The 22,171-nt window shown below is 30.1% G+C and overlaps 1 protein-coding gene across 1 annotated transcript in view; it reads left to right on the top strand.

Annotated features, from left to right (window-relative positions):
* Positions 1 to 22,171, top strand: part of LOC142323210 (uncharacterized) — a 133,856-nt gene that overhangs the window by 111,495 nt on the left and 190 nt on the right. Inside the window, exons 4-6 of the mRNA XM_075362549.1 lie at positions 3,671 to 3,910; positions 12,406 to 12,582; positions 17,171 to 17,359. Coding sequence (XP_075218664.1) covers positions 3,671 to 3,910; positions 12,406 to 12,582; positions 17,171 to 17,359 — 606 coding nt within the window. The remainder of the gene's footprint in view (positions 1 to 3,670; positions 3,911 to 12,405; positions 12,583 to 17,170; positions 17,360 to 22,171) is intronic.

Genomic DNA, 22,171 nt, shown 5'->3' with positions numbered 1-22,171 from the left:
GGTTTGGAAAAGACACACTTGGTTCATCAGCGAGATGTTGCTTTGTTTTCACAAACACCACTAAAGGGAAGCAAATGCAGCATTTGCTTGACCAATTTGACTGGATTTTCACTGTAGCTACTTTCTTCTGGACCAGTGAGCCCTAATATTTGAATTCTTGCACTTGTCCAATTTGCACACCATCCGGTTGGACAAGGGTGCATGAGCTTTCTGTTAGTACATGTGTCTTATTCACAGTGAGAGCGAGACAGATAGCGCTCTCCCTCTCTCTCTCTTGCTCTTGTACGTTTATATTCAGATATTTGAATTACTGTAACGTTTCAGCTATTTATACCATTTGCCATAAAGCAGATGGTATTTTTATTATTTTGAGATATATACTGTGATATATCTTTGTTTATTACAAGAAATATATCATGTTTGGCTGATAGCATAGAATTGTTTTTCGGCCAGAAAATACCAAAAAATCAGCTGCGTAGTCTCAGATATATATTTTTTAGTAAGTTTTTAATATGCTTTGATATATCCTTTATTTTCCTCAGTTACTAATACAACAGTTTACTGCTACCTATCCAAAATTATTGCATAATGTTTGACATGCTTAAAGTGAAGCCATGTAGCATTCCCTGATGATTAGGGACAGCTTAATAGATTGAACACAACTAAGTAGATGATTTACTAATTTTTAAGTTTTCATCAATATAATTCATTTTTTTGACCGATTCAGTAACATAGTGTAATTTGTATTGTCGCCTGGTATTGGTGAAAATAATACATCAGGTATGTTAATAAATATTTGTACCTATGTTTACTGTGAAAAATTGGATTGTCCTTTCTGACATGTACTTTCATCTTTTGCATTTTCTTTACAATGTTCATTAATTTTAATAGTAATCTTTCATTATTTTTGTTTGCAAGAACATGTTTTTACATATTATTAGTGATTGCTTTGCTTTTCCTTATCTGTTTAGCCAGAAAATGTTTTGGCAACTTTCACTTGATTGAAAATGTGTGATTTTTATTATTTAGGGAATAGAAATTTCATACTTTGATTACAGAATTTCCAGTGATGTATTAATTAATAATAATAATAAATGAAAAAAAATCTTGCTTAAACAAAAATAGCATTAATCAACAACTTGATAGTATCTGCTCATTAGATACACTGCCATTAAATAATAGCAATATAAACATTAATATATTGTGATTAGATGTTAAAAAACCAGTGGTATGTTGTAATATATGTTTGGATTAATAGTCACCATCCTGACTCCTTAGGGAGAAGATACCCCCACCTTGTTGTGATTCTGATTTCTACATCACCTCTGTTCCTAACCCTAATGAGCCAGCCTGACAGTACACCATAGTACAGTACAGCTTATTGACTGAGGGTCAGCAAAACAAGTCAAGACCGATTACATATTGGATTCATCAGCTAGACCTCTTTCAGGATGCTACTGATGCAAAACCTACCTCAGTAGACAATTTTATCAGCGGTTTATTTTATCAGCTTTCACATTTCCTTAGGCTTCTTCAGACATGAATAATTTATCAACCATTTGTGGATGTGTGAACCCTGTGCCTAATTAGGCGCAGAATAAAGATTTATGATAAATGAAACTGTATAAAAAGAAACTCTTGAACAAGAGCAAAAAACCATTTTTCCTTCCTACTGGGCTTGAACAAGTTATGGTTGTAAATTTTTTAATTGCAACTACCTTTTTCATAAGTCTCATGATTTAAATTTCCTTCAAGGCTATAAGTATTCTGCAATATTATGAGCTTCATATGAAAACTAGCTAATTCCACAAGAATAGACAAAGTTACAGTATGTAACATTTACAGAGCGGCTTCCCAAAGTCTTTCTCTTAACATCAACATGCAAGTCCAAATGCCCATATGTTTTCCCAAAGCATATCCACATGCTTCTTTTTCTTTCTCTCAGTACCCTTCAGATTCTTCAGGTATTCATAAAATAACATTCTTTTTTCTGATGTGATTAAAATAAATTTTACTTCAACGGTTTTAACTTCTATCTTTTTTTTTCTTCAGTCATTTTACTGGTTTGATGCAGCTCTCCAAGATTCCCTATTTAGTGCTAGTCGTTTCATTTTGGTATATACCATCCCCTATATCATACATCCCTAACAGTTATACGTATTCTAAACGTTGCCTGCCTGCACAATTTTTTCCTTCTACCAGTCCCTCCAATATTAAAACAACTATTCCAGGATGCCTTAATATGTGGCCTATAAGTCTGGCTTTTCTTTTAACTATATTTTTCCTAATTCTTCTTTCTTCATCAATTTGCCACGCCTTTTCATTTGTCACTTTATCCTCCCATCTGATTTTTAACATTCTCCTGTAACACCGCATTTCAAAAGCTTTTAATCTTTCTTCTCAGGTACCCAGGTTGTTCCAAGTTTCACTTCCATATAAAGCTACACTCAATATACTTTCAAAAATCTTTTCTTGACGTTTAAATTAATTTTTGATGTAAACAAATTATATTTCTGACTGAAGGCTTGTTTTGCCTGTGCTATTCGGCATTTTATATTGCTCCTGCTTCATCCATCTTTAGTAATTCTACTTGCCAAATAACAAAATTCTTCTCTTCATAATCTTCTCTTCCTATTTTTACATTCAGTAATACATCTTCGTTATTTCTACTACATTTCATTATTTTGTTTTGTTGTTTGTATTCATGCAGTTGTTCTTGAGTAGGACTTCTTCCATGCCGTTCATTGTTCTTCTAAATCTTTTTTGCTCTCAGCTAGAATTACTATATGAGCAAATCATAGCATCTTTATCTTTTCACCTTGTACTGTTACTCTGGATCTAAATTGTTCTTAAAAAGTAATGGGGGATAGGGAACATCCTTGACACTTTTTTTTTATTACGGCTTCTTTTTTATGTTTTTTATGTTAATAATAATAATTATTACTGTTGCTGTTTGGTTCCTGTAAATGTTAGCAAAGAGGTCCCCTCTTTCATTCCTTTTGCCCAGCCCGTATTCACCCACTATTTCCTTCCTTGCCTTTCCCAATGCTTGCATTCCAATCTCCAACTATTATTAAATTTTCATCCCCTTTCAATTGCTTCATCAATTTCTTTGTCTGCACACTCTACCTCATCATCATGGGTGCTTGTAGGCATATAGAAATTAATAATGTCGGTTTAGGTTTTTTATTTTATCTATTACAATGATTCTATCACTAGGCATTTTGAAATGCCCTACCCTCTTCTCCCTACCTTCTTGTTCATTAACCTACTGCCTGCCTGCCCAAGCTGAGATAACTAAAATCACCTGACCAAAAGTCGTTTTCTTCTTCCAACTGAACTTCAGTAATTCCTACTATATCTACATTTATCCTACACATTTCCTCTTTAAATTTTGACTTCTAACATTCCACGCTCCGACTCGAATGTTAATTTTTTAATTTTCTGGTGACCCCTTTCCTAGTAGTCCCCTATCTGGAGATCCAAACAGGAGACTAGTTTACCTCTGGAATATTTTACCAAGGAAGGTGCCTCCATCTTTGTTAAATGAAAATGCAGAGTTACATTTTTTGGAAAAATAATAATATAAAAAAAAAAAATAGAAATAAAAAGCTGCTCAGTTCATATTTGATTATAAAGAATTATATGTTATACTGTGATTGTGTTACAGCATATGGAAAATCAGGAATTTGGTTATGATGCCATTCAAAATCTTAAAGTGTATCTAATAAAGGGAACTGCTATGATTGTTAAAAGTGTTGCTACTAGTTGTAAGGGACCTCAGACTGCTACTACTAAATTGTTCGTCGGTAATCTATCTGATAAAACTAAAGCACCACAAGTGACAGCTTTGTTTGCTAAATATGGCATTGTGGTTGAATGTGATATATTGCACAACTATGGTTTTGTGGTAAGTAAATATATATTTATTTTAATTTTGAGCTTAAATTAAGTATCATATTTCCTGAGCTTTGACTCCTGCCAAGTGGACTTCCTGGACCACTATAAATCTCATTCTGTGTGTGCATTTCCTTGGGTGATATCCTACTGCATCAACCACACGAATGTTATCCATCTCTTACATTGTGTCAAGTACCCGGTTTATCTGAGCGCCTTGATTGCAGACTTTGTCATACTTAATCTAGATGACAGCAAATCAGTATTTCATTTCATTGCAGTAGAACAGTCCATTTGCTATTCATTAGACAAATAAAGCACCATACTATATCTATCCAGGTTTTTTTCTTTCTGTGTTATGCACATTAGTAATCATGCAATTGCTTCTAAGGGAGATATTTTGGGTTACCCATGGGTCAAAATATTCTTTGTTTTAAATAGCATTTTTAAGTTTAAGGATGCTTTGATTATGGTTGTGGTGGTGGTGAATTTATTAGAATAAATTTAGAAATTAACTTTAGAAATTGCATTGTCATTCTAGTTTTTAATTTGCATTCTAGCATTATATCAAATGATGTCAACAACTGTGTCAAAAAATTAAATGGGTGTGTTGTAAATGGAAAAAGGATCAGAGTTAACTTGTCAACGAGCAGAAAGTGTCACCGACCTGCTATGGGTGATCTTGAACTTCAGGTGTAGTATAGTTTTGAAATACAGTCAAACTATTTCTGATAGTCAACCTATCTGTAATCTAAAATTGTTTTTAAGACATAAATGGTTCCAAAAAATATTTACTTTAATCTTTATTGTAAAAGGTAAAATTCTTTAATAGGTCGAAACCAGTTTTCACCACGTAAAACTAAGTGTAAATTTCTACTAACGTAGTGTAAATAAACCAAACACTATAAATCTTTCATTGCAAATTTTACTTACTTATATTTCTGTTATCAAAGTTATGTAAAACGTTCATTACAATCTATTTGTGATTTATAAAACTTGTTATTACGGTTATAAATTATTTTTCTTTTGGTCATATTGATACTTGTTTTAAGTTTCTGAATTGGAAAGACATGTTTAATTAATTGTTAATTAATATTAAAAGTTTCTTACTCTCTGTTACTCTTTACTCTCTCTCTGTTACTTACTATATATATATATGTTACTATATAATTACTATAGAATTCATCTTCATCTTTCTAGCTACTAATCACTTCTTCCACTTCAAGCTTTTAAATTAAGAGTGGTACAATCTGGCAGGGTAATGTTTCCTCTTACTATATCCAATCCTGAAATTTAAAGCAATTTGACTGTGATTATTATATTCTCTTAACATTAAATAAAAAAACGACTATCCTGGAAAGTATTGTCATTTTGTAGAATTTATTTAATTCATTTGTTTTATTAAATCCTCAATTGATTAACAGTAGAGTTATTTTACTGTTCATTAACTCCACCTCTGTTATGTATGCTTTTAGTTTTACAACGTTTTTTTCCTCCTTTTATTTTGTGTTTTGACTTTTGTTAAATTTGTCAGAATTTAATTTTTTTATTGTTCTAATAATTTTCTTAAGTTTATTTTTATACTCTTACTGCTCCTATTGAGTGGAAGTTGAGTTTATAGTTGCATTTTCCCTCCACAGAAATGTCTCGTTTGTTGATTTAACTAAGAAAAAAATCATTTTTTTAAAAGAAATTTACCTTTTAAAAAGGAGTTTGGACTAATTAATTTAAAATTAAATTCAGCTGTAGAACTAGCATATGTAGTGTTGCTGCCTTTTTAGTGCAGCAGGTCTACTATTGTATACTGTAGTCTACTAGTGTATTCAGCGCATATGTAACAATGGTGAAAAAGAGGTCTGTGCTATTATTTAATAACAAATGTGTAAAGTTAGCTGCAGTTGAAAGCCATTTGCGAAGTGTATTCTTCAGTAAGATTTCAGTTAGCTAGAAACTGGAAATCCATTTGTCACATTGTAAAGTTTATGAAGAGTTGGGTATAATGGTACAAATGTACAGCGTGTATGGAAATGAACTGAAGTTATGATAAAGACTGAAGTGGCTGGCTGTTTAGATAGTAATGAATTAGCTAAGAAGATTGATGATATTTTTTTGTCGGTCTTATGCACTTAAAGAAATCTTAGTAATGGTTAGGGTATAAGTTTTGTGCCTACTGGGTTTTGAAATTTTCACAAGCCAGTACAAATTTTCAGTCCAGTATTACAGGATTGAAATGAAGGTGAAATTAATATGGGCAGTGAGACACGGCCCATAAATAAATTTAAATTTTGAAGGTAGGCCAAATTTTAAGGTTTTTACTTAGTTGTTAGTTGGTAGTTCAAAAAATCAATATTTTGTAAATTAGATAGTATTATATTTTGGCTTCATATATAAACATAAAAGGTAAAAAAATCTGTCTGTGGAGTCAGGGCTGTACTTTAATCATAGAGAAAACCTTGATACTGTCTACAAATTGTTGACACAAAATATTATCAGAAAATTCTGATAATTATTTTGGATCAGAAGAAGAATGAAATCAGTTGATTTCATGGAATGTGGCATGATATCAACTTTCCATTCAAAATAAAAATTGTTCTGTGGTATCATTTTTTGTCTGACAATGACCTTCTGTCATATTTGCACCCCAAAGCCTTCATACTTAGGCTTTGGTGCAAACAGTTGGGTTGAATTTTTTTTATTTTCTTAGGTTAACTTAAATAAAAGATGTATGCCTTAAATTTTGAAGGTAGGCCAAATTTTAAGGTTTTTACTTAGTTGTTAGTTGGTAGTTCAAAAAATCAATATTTTGTAAATTGAGATAGTATTATATTTTGTCTTGTTTATTTATCTTATATTATAAGGATTCATTTTTATTTATTCTGTTTATTTTAAAGTGGAATTTTCTAATCAAAAGATTGACAAATTGTACTGAAAACAGTGTTACATGATATTGAAAGTTGTTCAGTAATTATTTTTCATTCGATGTTTAGAATTTTATTTTCTATTGTTTTATATCTGTATAAATAAGTTGGTTTTTCTTCACTTTCATTTTTCGAGGCATAACATACATTGTAAATAGTATATTTATTTCATCATTACTGTTTAATGCTAATTAGTCATTTATTAAAGAAATTTTGATAAACAGAGTGATTCAAAATTGCAAATCAGTCTCTTGGAAGATGATTCCATAGCCAAAAATAGGAAAAATGTTCATATAAACGTAGGCTAGAAAATTGTTCATTAGTGGGTTTTGGCTTGCAAAAAATTTAGCTCTGCTTTTTGTTCGCTCCGTGAAATTAAACAATTTTACTAAAATTCTTACAATACAAATCTAGGGATAATTTTGGTGCTTCCTTATGTTTTTTTATCTAAGAAATTGAATAAAGTGGTCCCATACCTCTGTCCTGCTTAGGTTTTAAGAAGGTAGAACACAAAACCGTTTTATATACCAAAGTTATATTATGTTCCCAACATATACAAAATCTGCCATTTTGTATTTTAAACATATAAATTGAGCGGTTAATTGTATTAAGCTGAAAACTGCTAGAGTACCTAGAAGTTCTCTAGGTACAAATGTTAATGTGTAATGAAAGAAAAAAATGGGTTTTTCATTTGAACCTACAAATTATGGCTCCAAAAACTTTTTAATTAATATATTTACAACCACTGGTTTATTTAAATGTTGTTAAAAAAAAATGTTAAGCCTCTCATGACAAAGAAAATAACACCTTATTTATTCAAATCCATTCATAAATAACAAAGTTAAAACAAACTTTGATGAAGTAACTTTCTCGAAGTGAGTCACTAGTTTAAAAAACCAGTTTTCATTTCGTTCTGAATAAAATTAAATAACTTGAAGCAATCTCAACTGGGATAATTTTATTAATGTTATATAATAAATTATAATAATCTAATATATTGAAAATATTGTAGTACAGTAAGATCGTATTGAAACCATAAAAATGTATAATAATAAATAATATTAATATTGAAAAATAATTTACATTAAAACAGAGGTTGTAATTTGTAAAGGCAAATAAAAACTAATACCCAGTTTGTCTTTTGCTATTGATCAGGTGAATACATTGATCTGTGTTGTAAAAGTTTACACACAAGTCAACAAAAAAAAAATAATTGAACTTGATAAAAGTAGGTGAATCAGAATGTATTTTTTATGCTGATTCTTAAAATGAAATTTTTATTCTACATCGCCCTGAGATTTTTAATTATGACTCTTTAAAATAACTTCTTAAGGGACTAATCAACCTTGATATTTTGCAAAAAGTTTTTTCATAAAATTTTTCCATTGATTTTCATACTTGTGTACTTCTTAATCTTGTGATAAGATTCATTTTTTAAATTAATATTTCAAGGACAAAAAATAATTACTGATCAGAAACGGTCAAAAGATCCGGTAAAAACAGTAAAAAACAGATTTTTGAAGTCTAATTTTTGATCTAGGATAAGACAGGTGGTTTAATTAAAATCATTTTAAAGATTGTTTCTTTATGAATTAGTTTAGCATCCAGTTACTGTTCTGCATCTGTTTGTTTACTGTATTGGATAGCAAAACATATTGTTTTTTGTCGAAAATAGCAAAATTTCTTCTTTATTGTGAATGTTAATAGTGTATTGTGTAATTCGAGGTCAATTATTAATGCGTTAGTAAATTAGGTTAACCCACTCCACGGGGTTAGTCTACTGGTGAACTCATCACAAATCACCTGATTTCAAAGTCAAGAATTAAAGGTTCAAATCCTTATAATGGACCTTTTATATGGATACATATTATCCTCATTCATCCTCTGAAGTAATACCTTATGGTGGTTCCAGAGGCTAAACTGAAAACGAAAGTAGTCAAGTTATGTTATGTTTGGTAGGCATGTTTTCTTTTTTTTGGTCCTCATGTGTTTTCAAATGTAACTGCCAACCACAATTACCAAACTAAATATTTGTTGTAGTTTATTTACAGATTTAGTTTTTCGTCTAACATATCAGTAGGTTTTTGGTAGTAGTACAGTTGCTCTTTCATTATGGGTCAAAAACAATCGACCAAAAAAGAAAAGAATACTTATAATTCTGAGAAAAATAAACCACAATGGTGTAGAGAAATTTTGTCAAATAATTCCCCACCAAACTTTTCACAATCGCATGTAATTTATTCAGCTTGTAAATTTAATTTGAATCCAGTCTTTGTTAGCTTGTTGCTAACAAAAATTTAGATGTTGCTATTAGCTATGATGGTACATGGCATAAGAGAGGGTACATCAAATTATGGAGTTTGGTGTATGTTAATTGATTAATAATTAACATAATATAATTAGTGTTAACACTATGCTATAGTGTTACACTATTGTCAAAGTTGTGCCGTAACTAAAAATCAGTTAGGAGAAAACAGGCCTGAGTTTTTCTTCTAAGTATAAGGGGCATCAGCCTGAATGTATCCAAAATTATGATGGGTAGTCCCAAATATGGAGACTGTTGCTGCAGAGATTCTGTAGAAGCGGTTTTTTTCCTATAAGTTACGGTAATCCACTGTTGTTGGCGAATCTTCAGTTTGAATGTGTATGGTAGCAAAACTAAATTTAAAAAAAAAACAGGCATGTACATCTGGCTACAGCTCTGAGAAAATTAATAAAAACTTGTGCTCAAAAAGTAACATAGCTGGTAAAACCTATGGGAACTTAAAAGAAAGCAATGTTATTAAATTAACAAGATTTTATAAAACTGCAGTTTTTTCAAATATTAGTAAGGACGTGAAACAGGTAATAATGGCTACCTTACACCTCTGCCTCCACTGAACAAGAATCAAAGCGCATGAAATGTTTGTAGGCAATGAGAGTAGGTGTTTCTACATGAGTCTTGGCTAATGGCGAAAAACCCGGAAGTCATAATGACAATATCCACACACCACTCAACACAATAGTTTTTAAGATATGTTGCCCCAATATATCAGATTAGTTGATCTCATTGTTGGAATGATATACCCAAGGGCGCACACAATGTCAGTGAAAAATCTTAAAATGTAATTTAGTAATGTGGATACTAGTTTCATTTTTAGTCATTTCTAGTTTATTTTTTATGTAATTTTTTTTTTAATACAGGTAGAAATTAAAAAAATATACTATAGTTTATACATTATCCCTACATTCAAAAAAAAAAAATCATTAGACCTGGTGAAAAAGTAACATATGATGTTCTGAAATTATAAGAGTTTTTGAAATTTTTCTGGTGAGTAATATGCTTGTACAATAGGAATTATTTACCAAGGTTACAGGTGTTTTGCATTGAAGGAAATTTTTTTTTAATTTGGGTGTATTACTCCCTGACATAATAGAATACAAAAATAATAATTACAGTAAAATTCGTACCTTTATTTATAGACATTTATGTTTTTCATTTCTTTTTTCTTATTTTCTTTTTGTGTTGAGTGAATTCTCTTTTTATCAAGCAACAAGTCATTCATCATAGATTCATCCCATCTGCCTTGATAATGTTGTTCCATCTGCAATATATCATGGTGGAACCTTCTCCAAGTGTAAAAGGAAAAAATCCAGAATGTAAAAAAAGAATTTTCAATGACATTCTGTAGCCTAAATTTTTGTAGTTCACTAAGAGTGAATTTGGCTTCACTTAATTGTGAAAAACTCTCAGTTAAATATTTAAACCCACTTCCATCTTTATCTAATGCTTTTACAAAATCCTCAAGTCTATGTAAAGAGGTTGTAAAATAATAGTCTGCTTTGACAAGGGGGATATTGACAACATTCTCCTTTCGTGGGGTAAACTGATTTATTTTTGGCCAGTCTTTAACTGTGTAACGTTTATCTCCAGCCAGACCACCACACAAACACAAGAAATATATATTTTATAAAGAGAATGAGAAGCCATATCACTTAGGTCAGCAATGAATTCGCCATGAGTTTTAAAATTTTTGATATATTTCTTGTTTCTTTCATTTCTACAGCATGTGCTACTGGTATAGAAGAAAACTTATTCGAGTAATGCAACAACACTGCCTTTAAGATTCTTTTTGATGAGTATAGATAAACACCAATCATGAATAACATATTCAATGTCCAGTTCAGACATTGGCCCCTTAATATCATAGCAGGAACAAATTAAACCATCTCTGCTAAAATATTTAACTAAATTTTTGTTTTGATTTCTGTATATTGAAATTTTAGTATCCTTGTTTAAAGATAGGCGGGCAATGCTGCTGAGTCATTATGGAAAACTATAAAGAAAAAGATTGTGAGAGCTGATGTGACCTTCAAAGGGTAGGTCGATTAGAAGTTTTTCACCCACATAAAGTACTTATTGGTGAGATCATGTACCGAGATGTGCAAGTGATTTAGGGGATAAAACTTCAGTGTTGGTTATGTAGTGATGTATGAGATAAAACCTCAGTGTTGGTTATGTCCCTCAGGCTGGCTCTTTGCAGTACCCAGAAGACAACCATGGAGCTGCTAGTGGATGCTGCATGCTGCTCGTCAGCTCCACACTATTGGCAGGATCCAAATCTGGTAAGCCAGTTGCCATGTCACCAGAAGGAGGAAGAATCCAAATGTTTTAGATGCTGGGATACAAGCCATCTTGCCTGTAAACTGCAAGAGGCCTGACCAATCAGCACTTTTTGTCGAAGTGCAAAGAAATACAAAATGTGCAGCCTGGGAAGTTGAGCTACAGGACTGGTAGTAAAGAGTGCCATAAAAGTAAATGAAAATCTTCCAAATCAATACAAACAGGAGCTGGAGAGTCTATGATTTGGTATCAGAGATTGCAAGAAAGGAAAAACCAGACTTCATGCTCTGCAACGAGCTAAGTATAGCATTGGCCACTGAGAGTGAGTGGGTCTGTGATGCTGACAGCAGCACCACCATTATCAAGGACTCTAGTGTCTTGCAGATAATTTGTCGTGGCAGAGGTTCAGGCTGTGCCTCATTGTCACACACTAGATATCCACTCATGCTTATAAAATTATAGTCACACATCCTGCCTTACCTGATAAATTTTTTTTATCCTTTGTGTTTCACAAGTTTGAGGAATAACTAATCAAAGTTAAAGGCCATTGAATTTATAGTTAATGTAATCTATTTAAATTACAGCTGTTTCATAATGTATCATTTTCATTTATTTTGTTTTGTATTTCAGTTCTGATTCAGTTTGAATACATTTTTTTTTTTTGTAAGTAAGTTTGACTTCTTTAGTTTTTATTTAAAAAAAAAAAAATAAAGATAATAAAAATATACTTGTCTTAAATATTATTTGCAATAAAGTTTTAAAATAAATAAAACTTAAACAAGACTCTATCTCAAAAACATTTTTTTTTAAAAAGCACCAAAAATTTTATACTGTTTTCAATTATAAATTAAAACCATCAAGTATTGCTCAGCTTGTACAGGACTTTTCTTGCCTTCATTTTATATGTCAGGATATTTTATCATGTCCTTTACTATTAATGTCTAAAAATAGTGTGAGGAACTGATAAATTAAAATTATTTGTTTTAGGCAAAAAAATATTTAGACAATATTAATAAAGAACTGCAGAGAATTGAAAATACATTAAAAGATCTGAATGACAGTTATGTAGAAGCAATGAGAGAACGTCAGATTTTACAAGAGGAAACAGAAATTATGCAAAGACGTCTTATTGCTGCTGATAAATTAATAACTGGACTTAGCTCTGTAATTTATCATCTAATTTAATTTAATGTAATTTAATCTAATTTATCATCAACATAATGATAATGGGTAGGCATTAAATCAGTTTTTATGTTCAGTTGTAACATTGTCTTGTGCAGTTAATAAATAAATAGATTTTTTATAATGTGGTAAGAAAAAAGGATCTATGCTACACATTATTGAAGTAAACTGGAGAACAAAAGAACATTTACAAAAAATTGATTTAAAATATAAAAGTAATGTCCATTTCAATCGTTAAAAAATAATAGATAATGGGAAAATGTTATACATAAAAGATTAAATAAATTAATAAGTAATGAGAAATAAAATAATGTTAATAATACTTTTGGCAAATAAGTAGAACCTACAAAACTATAAAATAAGCATTTCTTACATTGTTTTTAGAATGAGTGAAAAATACAAAATTTTACCTTAGCTGTGCATTCTTTACCAATTTTTTTACAAAATAATTCTCTAATCTAATTATCTCTGACCTAGTCATCCTCGTATTTATTTTTATTTTTACCAGTTTGGTTCTACTCTTGGATAGCATTGTTTGTGAAGTTAGCAATGAGTGAAACATTGAAAACTCACTTACCATCAGTCATTATGCTACTACCTGGTTTTGTATATTAGTTTACAATGATTAAATTTACCATCTCTTTGTTTTGCAGGTTTTTAAAAGGACTTTCTTGTTCTCTCTCTTAAGCCAAAACTTGCACTCATCAAAAATACATTTATCATTCTCAAATATACCTTCCAGTTTTTTGCTATTTTTTTGGAGCCTATAATTATATTATCAAAAAACCATTTAAAACTACAAAAATAATGAGCACTAGAAATGATAAAATATTTTTACGTCTTTATTAGATATATTTTTAATAAAAAATTAAGCTAGAAAAATGAGCCACAGAACTTGCTCTAAACCCCAAAGATAAATGTCTGTTATTACGTTCAATTTTACTGACTTCTTATTTAGGATTGCTTTGAATAGCCTGTGCTTTTTACAAATTTTCATTGAATGTGGAGGTAAGTTCTACACATATGTACATCCCATCATAAAGTTTTCCCAAGCCTGGCACTCAGTGCCATTTATTTGCCAGCCTTATTCTACAGTATTGAAGTTAAAGGAGATCCCATAATATACACATAATTATGCAACCTTGTTCAAAAACTATTGCTCAACAGAGTGGCAATACTTAAATGTACAGGCAATAACCAGTCCTCCCCATTCAGCTTCAGTCGTACCAACATCTTCCACATAAGTGGCCTCTTTTAACTTGAACACTGTTTTATTCACTTAGTTTAGTCTATAAAGAATAGTTTATTAGCAAACACTTGCATAATAATTTAAAGAAGGTGTTAAAAATGATATCCATCTACTTCTATGCACAACATGTTGACCATGTTTGCAGCTACTCTTGTTAGCTCTATCCTGTCTTATTTCCTGGATGACATTAGTAATGTTTTTTTCAATTCCTGCAAGATGTGAGGACTGCTCTTATAAAAAATTTTTCTTTTACATAACCCCACAGAAAGAAGTCTAGACTAGTCAGATGAGGGGATCTTGATGGCCACAATCCTTTAGAAATTATTTTTCCACAGAAAACATTTTGTAGCATCTACATAGAAGGGCAAGCAATATGGCAAATGGTGCTGTCCAGTTGCAACCAACAGTCACGCTTATTCTCTTTCAGTAAGGCTAGGAACTGTTGGATAATTTCTTGGTAGAAGGCAGCATCCACAGTTTTTTTTTTCTTCAAAAAACAAGGGTTTAATTTTCATCCCCTTGAAACCAACTCCGTTGGATTCAGCGAATGAAGTTTAGGGTCTTATTATTATTGTAAAACACCTTACAGGTTTTCTATACATTTATCCTAGAAGCATCTTTGGTGGAGTGGTACTGATACTGTTGGCTTTTATCCAGAAGGCCATGGGTTCAAATCTTGGTCAGGTTTGGTATACTTCAAAATTCATTTCTCTTCCTTATGTAAAAAAAAAGAAAAATAACCTAATTGGGCATTATTCTTATTACATAAATAAACAGCAATATTTTGTTTTAAATAGAACACAAAATATTTCCCAAATTTATCTTTAAAAAGTATAATTGTTCTTTTTACTTTATATTTTACATTTCATTCACAACTTTTATAAGAGCTATAAAGTAATTTTTATTGAAACATTTTTGTTTTGTAAATATGTTTTCTTTTAATCTGCATAATTTAAAGAATTATTGAATATATAAGGCAGAGCTGTTTGAAGAAAAAATTGCTTGATCTTTTTACATGAAATAATTATTCAATTTTTTACAAAAATGTAATAAACTTTGGCTAAATGATTTAATTAAATTATAATCAGTTATATTCACCTACGTGAACTTTCTATATGGCACCTACTTACTTTTAACTCACTTTGGAACTCTGCTTGAAAATTACTCACTGGAAGTTGTTATCACATCAAGAAAAAATTACTTCCACAGAATGATGACCATCGTGAGTGATTTTCTAAAGTTGGAGTAGAGTTCCAAAATGCATTAAAAGTAAATAGATACCATACAAAAAGTTTACATAGGTAGATGTAATTTTTTTAATTAATTATAAATTGCGCTTGAATGCAATTAAGATGAATTTTTATTGATTCTATTATAGTAAAGAAAAATATCCATTGAACATTGATCTAAAAGTTATTCATTTTTCATGTTTGTTTATCTTCTATTGTTTCATTTATTGGTTAGGGCATCTACATTTATGATCAGATATATTTTACTCATATACTTGAGGGTGAGGGTCAGTGTTCTTTGTCGAGTTGAGATCTTTGATTGATTAATCATATCTGTCTTTAGTGCAAATCCCTTTACAAATTGTGGGCAATTCTTCATAAGTCACCTTTGCCAGGTGGTCCTTTGTAAATTTGATGTTCTCCTGATTTGAAGGACTTTTAATCTGTGTCTAATTTTCTTGGAGGTTGATAACTGAAACCTTTTGTCGATACAAAATGTCACTAAGAGTCTTTAGTTTTACCAGCTTCAACAAAAAATTTTATATTTAATGTGGTGAAGGAAAGATTAGTTTGTTTTTTAAATTTAAATCTCTTCTGGGGCTTGTACTTTTTGTTTGTTGTTGTTTAGTGCGTTTAAATTGAGGGTTTCCAAACACTCCGGTATGTTGTTAAGTAAAAGTCCACCGTATCCAAGTACTGTCTTTTCTAGACTGTGATCTTGTTCGGTCCAACCAGTGGATTCTTAAAACACCTTTCCATGTTTGACTGCTGAATTATCGACCAAGTAACTAGACGAGTCCAGTAAGAGTTTACAGTTCTGGATGTGATCCAGAAAGGTGATTGTGAAGGATGAAGAGTGATGTGTGAGGTTGTGACTGGCCTGATTTGATTTAGTTCACTCATTAGAATCTCCAGTTTCTAAATGGTTATCCAGATGCATCAAGTATAGGCTCGATCCGAATTTTGTATTTAGATGTTTAGTTTGGGATTTTAAACTTTAAAAGTTTAAAATCCAGATCTGAATCATCGCATCATGTTTTCTTTACATATTACTGCATACAAAAGTAAGTTTTTGTGTACAATTTTTTTCTTAATTGAATGCCCATGGTTTTTCATAATTGCTAAACTAAAAATTGACAATTTTTCTTTTATTAATAGGTGTACAGAAATAGGTATCCATATTACAATAAAAATTTCCTAATAAAACATATTTTCTTGCATATATCTTTGGTAATTTTCCTGAACACTTTTACATTTAGTCACTAGTTAAAACTTAAAACTTGTACCTTGCTTTTGTATATCCTCATCACCTGTTGCTATCCCCTTCAGAAATGTGTCAATTGCTTTCTGCAGCTCTTCAAAATAAATTCTGCAGTCTCATTAGAATTTTAGTATGCCTAGGGGACAAATCCAACCTAACCAGTTAAAAAGTTCTTATTGAAAACATTCAGATAATTATTCTATTTGGCTAGCAGTACAGTCATAACCATTTTAAAAAAGTATCAAATTGGCAGGTAGTAGGACTCTCCTGTGATTCTGAATTTACTACTGCAATATGTATTTCACAACAAATATCAGGGTGTAAGAAATTCATTTCCTTTCTTTTATCAATCTAGAAATGATAACGCAACACCTGCCTTTGTTTTGTGGATAAATAAGCTTGCATTAAATCCACTTCACCAAAAAATACTGGTTATGTGAAATGAATGGTAATAATTTTATAGATGACTGTAGGAGAATCATTTTCTGTTAAAATGTGATTCACCAAACCAATAAATCATTATGAACACACAATGATTCATCCTTAACATGACCGTAAATTTCATTAGTCTATTGATGAACTTCCCTGCATTTTCTTTATATTAAAAAATAATAGATCTTATTTCACATACCACAAAATATTATTATTAATTTTAAAAAGGCACAAAAACAATAAAAAAAAGCTTAAAATCCAAAATTTTGGATTGATTTTGATCCAATTGATTTTGATCATTGCCCTGTGGTATGATGTGCCAATAAATTCATTCTGTATAAATCTCATATTTCTTTTTTTATTTTCTTTTGCATTAATTTTTTCCTTTGTTTTCAACAGTTTGAAGGAGTAGAAATAAGTATTGATAATAAAGTTGGTGTATTTGTTACTATGAATCCTGGTTATGCTGGAAGAACAGAATTACCAGAATCTGTGAAAGCTCTTTTTCGCCCAGTTGTGTGTATTGTACCGGATATGGAAATGATTTGCCTTATCATGTTATTTTCTGAAGGATTTTTAGAAGCAAAGGTTTGATTTTATTTAATTTAATTAAGCAATAATATTTTAAGCATTTTTATTGCAGAAGTGATTATGTTTAATATTGGTAAATTAATTAGAATGGTTTGTAATTAAAAAATTATTATTCATCAAAAAATTAGATTTAAGGAAAAAATGTACCTCTTAAATTAACCTACTATTAAACGAAAAAATTTTTTTATTTGCTAATTTTAATGAATAACTAATATTAATTTTGTAAAACTGTATTAGATAGCCTTTATCTATTAACAGTTGTGAAACGTGACAGCTGTCTTATGCCAGCTGTAGAAAGCAGCCTTTGTTGTACCTTTGCTTGTTATTTTCTATATAGGAGAATATTTATTTTCTATTTATTCTTTGATGAACATTGTTTCACAGACTTGTGCTGTATAAAACTTATTCAACAAAATTCCTGGAATAATAAAATAATATTCCTGGAGTCCCTAGTTGTGATTGAATCATGCATGTTAATACATTTAATTGATGAGATGACACAAAAACAAAATTTTCATTTTTTTTTTAATGCTAATTATAATCTAAGTAAATCAATAATTAGTTCAAACCGAAAAATTTCTCTTAAACCATCCTTTCTTTTATAGGACTTATACGCTGTTTAAGACAAAAGACAGTAAAGAAATTATAACTGGACTCTCCTCAAACTGGTGTTTGTCATGATTAATATGAACAAACCATGAAAGATTATATTATTGATAGGTTATTAATTATAACTTTTCCCTTATGAGTAGGATATTTGTTGTATGTGTAATTAACCTTTGCCTTCAAAAATTAGTAATTTAATTGTTCTCTTTATAGTACATGTTAAATATTTTTCTTATGACATTGATGAATGTAAACATCTGAAGTACAAGTCTCAGTGGTATGAGTTTCTTTTACTGAACGTAATGATGTTAATCGTACAGCCATTCGCCATTCCCTGTGAATAAATGTGTTATGTATAGGGAAAGCAGGATTTCAATTTTAACCTACCGGATTGGTATAGTGGTTAACTCGTCATCGCAAATCAGCTTATTTTGAAGTCAAGAATTCTAGGGTTCAAATCCTAATTAAGGCAGTTACTTATGAATTTTAATACTAGATCGTGGATACTGGTGTTCTTTGGTGGTTGGGTTTCAATTATCATGCATCTCAGCAATGGTCAACCAGAGACTGTACAAGACTACACTTCATTTACACTCATCCTCATTCATCCTCTGAAGTAATACCTGAATGGTAATTCCCGGAGGCTAAACAGGAAAAAAAAAGCTCTCCAGTCAAGAGTTACAAAGTATAAAATAAAATTCTGATAAGTGTTTATTTAAAGTATCTAATTTTACACTTAAAATTTAAAAATATATGATTGGTTAACAAACTGGATGACCCTTATTAAATATAAAATAAAACCTCTATACATTGTTCATTAGCTTGAAGGCAGCACAAAAATATTACCACTGACAATTTGTGTACCAATTATTCCCATTTACAGTTTCTTCTTGAAAATAAAATTGACAGATATAGGAACTATGAAGAAGAGTAAAAAAGAAACACTTAAAGAGTTCCAAGCCAATAAAAACAGAGAGGTTCATTCTGAACTTCTACTTTAAAGATATAATGTAGACATCAGTTTGTCACAAAAATAACAAGTTATGTTATTTTTGTTAATGCAGAATTCCAGAATTATCGTTTTATTGATCCAAACACAAGAAAGCCACAGATTATAACTGATTATAGTAGGATTAAAGGAGGCATGAATACAGTTGATCAGATCTGTGCTACCTATTTTGCCTCATGAACAAGGCAGTCATAATATCTATTTCCTTTTAAATAAATATTAATAAATAGTATTAATAATAATAGTAATAATAAATAATTAATATTAATAGTAATATTAATATAAATAATATTAATAGTATAATAAATATTAATAGTAATAATAAATATTATAAATAGTATTCACAAATGGTTTGTTTATACTTTAGATATATAAAAAATTATCTTTCATCATGTAGAGTATTTTTGAAATATTTAGCTATGAGTTTAATGTAAATGTATATCTGAAATAATTACCTAAAGGTATTTCAGCTTTTCTACAGAGATATCATTCAGTAGATTCCATTGTGGTGTTAGTGAGGAACAACGAAGGAAGAAATGTGGTAGATACGTCACTTGCAGATGAGCAAAAAATATAGATACTATATTTAAAAAGCTGTAATTGTGATAAATCTAAAAATAAATAAAAAATAATTACAATATTATTAAATTTGTATAAGTTTTCTGCTTTTTACCAATTAAATTATATATTGAATTTGAGTGGTTTACATAGTACACCACATGCCCATCAGTGTTATAATTTAGTTGCATTTGGTGCAGGGTTAATTATAGCATAAAACCATTCTTAGGATAACCATCGTAGGTCTGATGTTATCCCAGCACATTCCATAATTTAAGGATATTCCATAAATATGAAAATGTCAGCTCTGATGATATTCCAGGACTTGCAGGATAATATATAGTCATATTACAATACATTCTTGAGATTTGACATTTAATAGTCCTTAATGACATCATTAAGTAAATGAATGTCACATCATTCATGTAATGTTAAATGAAAGGCATGTAGGAAGTATTTGGGATTTTACATACTTGGGTAGCAAAATTACAACTGAATGCCACGTAATAGGAAAGAATGTAATAAGTATCGTAAACCAAGCAAAAGCAGTTTTCAGTATGAAAGGGAAATTGTTCACATCGAATAATATTAACCTGAAATTAAGGAAACAGTTACTAAAAACTTATGTGTGGAGCGTACTATTATACGGAAGTGAGTCTTGATCACATGAAAAGACAAAAAGAAGAAGGCTAGTATTTGAATTATGGTGTTACAGAAGAATGTTGAAGATATGGTGTTCAGAGAAAGTAAGTACTTTTAAGAAAAGTTGGAGAACCACAATGCTTGATGGATTGCATGAGGAAGAGTAGAAATAACTAGATTTGACATCAATTTAAGCATGACTGCTTGTTACTAAATATTGTGGAAGGCTGTGTGGAAGCAAGAATTGTAGAGCTTGTAGAATTCCTTGGCTGGAATGTAATGGTCAAATGATTCAAGATTTTGGTTGTCAGTTGTATAAACAATTTAAATTTCAGGCACTAGATTGAGAACTCTGGAGAATTGCTTGCTGCAAACCAACCTGTGGATTGCTAACCAAAGAAAAAGAATGACATCATCTAAATATCTAATTAGAACATCCATAATAAATTCTCTAATTATATTTTTACTAGACATCCATGGGATATTGCGAGGATAGGATTCAAAAATATATTCAATTGATATATTATGAGCATCCAATAATGTTTTCAAGATGGATAATTAATAGTCCCTTTTGAGCATTCAGAAAACTTTTACCTTTATTAAGTGAAAAAAAATTGTACAAATATTATATTGAGAAAAAACTCATCTAGTCTAGTTACATTCTTCATAGGTAAAAATAAGGTTGCATCACAAGATAATATTCTTGTACACGAGAAGAGATTCTTTTTACACAAGGACCTAGTCCATAGAAATCTTTAGAAGTAAAGACTAAAAGTATTCATATACTCTACATAATTTATTGCAAAATTTCTTTACATTTACTCAAGACAAAGTTTTGAGAGTGCCCTAGAAGAAGGTTTTATAATTTATTATAAAACCAGGGAGTTATAAAAATAGGACTATCAAAATTACCCACAGACATATGGATGTTATGTAGCATATTAATATTATACCACAATTAGTTTGAATATTTTGCTGTCCCACTGCAGACACTTATACTTTTTATTTTTTTGTATTTAGTAACAAAATGAAATGATTTTTAAAAAGTTAGAAAAAATTATTTTAATAATGAAGAGAAATAAGCGTACTATTTAAAAAGTTTAATTGGTTTTTAAAGTTGTTTTTTTTTTTATATGTAATGGGGTACCCAAAAATAACCGGAATTGTTAAAAATAAATTGCTTTAATCATTTTTATTTACCGAAATTTTAATAAATTTCAAAGTACTTTCTATGTCAGTAAATGCATTTGTCCCATTAGTTTTCTCACTACTGGAAGCATTTTTGAATTCCTGTAGAGGATATCAAGCATTGCATGATTTAACTTTGATTTCCTTCATTTAGCTATGTCATGATAATGTAATTCACTTGTACATACTTATGTCTACTCACCTTCTTTCTGATTTTCACTTGCAGATCTATAATCCCCCCATTCACCTTAGTAAATTATGTAACTTTCATCTTATTTTTGTTTTTTATTCAGTTATTTTACATAAAAAATAAAAATATACTTAACTATTATTATCACAAGATAGTGCAGGGTATCAGTGTCTCAAGATATCCTACATCTTATAATATTACAGGATATCTATCTTATATATATAATGATGTATCTTTAATATAAGAGACAGTTTTTAGAACTTCCATATATATCATTTGTGTTTATATCAATTTTACCAATATCAGTTCTGATCAATGTTTAAATGCCATTAATAGTATAAGTGCATTAAAATTAATATCCTAATTTTTTACTTTAATTCATGAAACTTAAATGCTAAAAATTAAGTGTGAAATTTTGCTTTTCCATTAACAAGTTTAGTTTAATTAAATTTCCATAAAAATTGTATGCAGCATAATAAATGAAAGAATAAAGTATTATGCCTACAAGCAAATTTTTTCAAACTAATTTTGTGAAATTTAGCATTAAATTTTGCAAATGAATGGTCAAATAATCACATGACAGCCACTACATTTAAAGAATAATAGCTTTTGCAAG

The sequence above is a fragment of the Lycorma delicatula genome, chromosome 4 (genome assembly GCF_047948215.1).
Source record: "Lycorma delicatula isolate Av1 chromosome 4, ASM4794821v1, whole genome shotgun sequence".
NCBI classification, from domain to species: domain Eukaryota; kingdom Metazoa; phylum Arthropoda; class Insecta; order Hemiptera; family Fulgoridae; genus Lycorma; species Lycorma delicatula.
The sequence above is the reverse complement of the archived record's forward strand: the minus strand, read 5'-3'. Positions and strand labels throughout refer to the sequence as shown.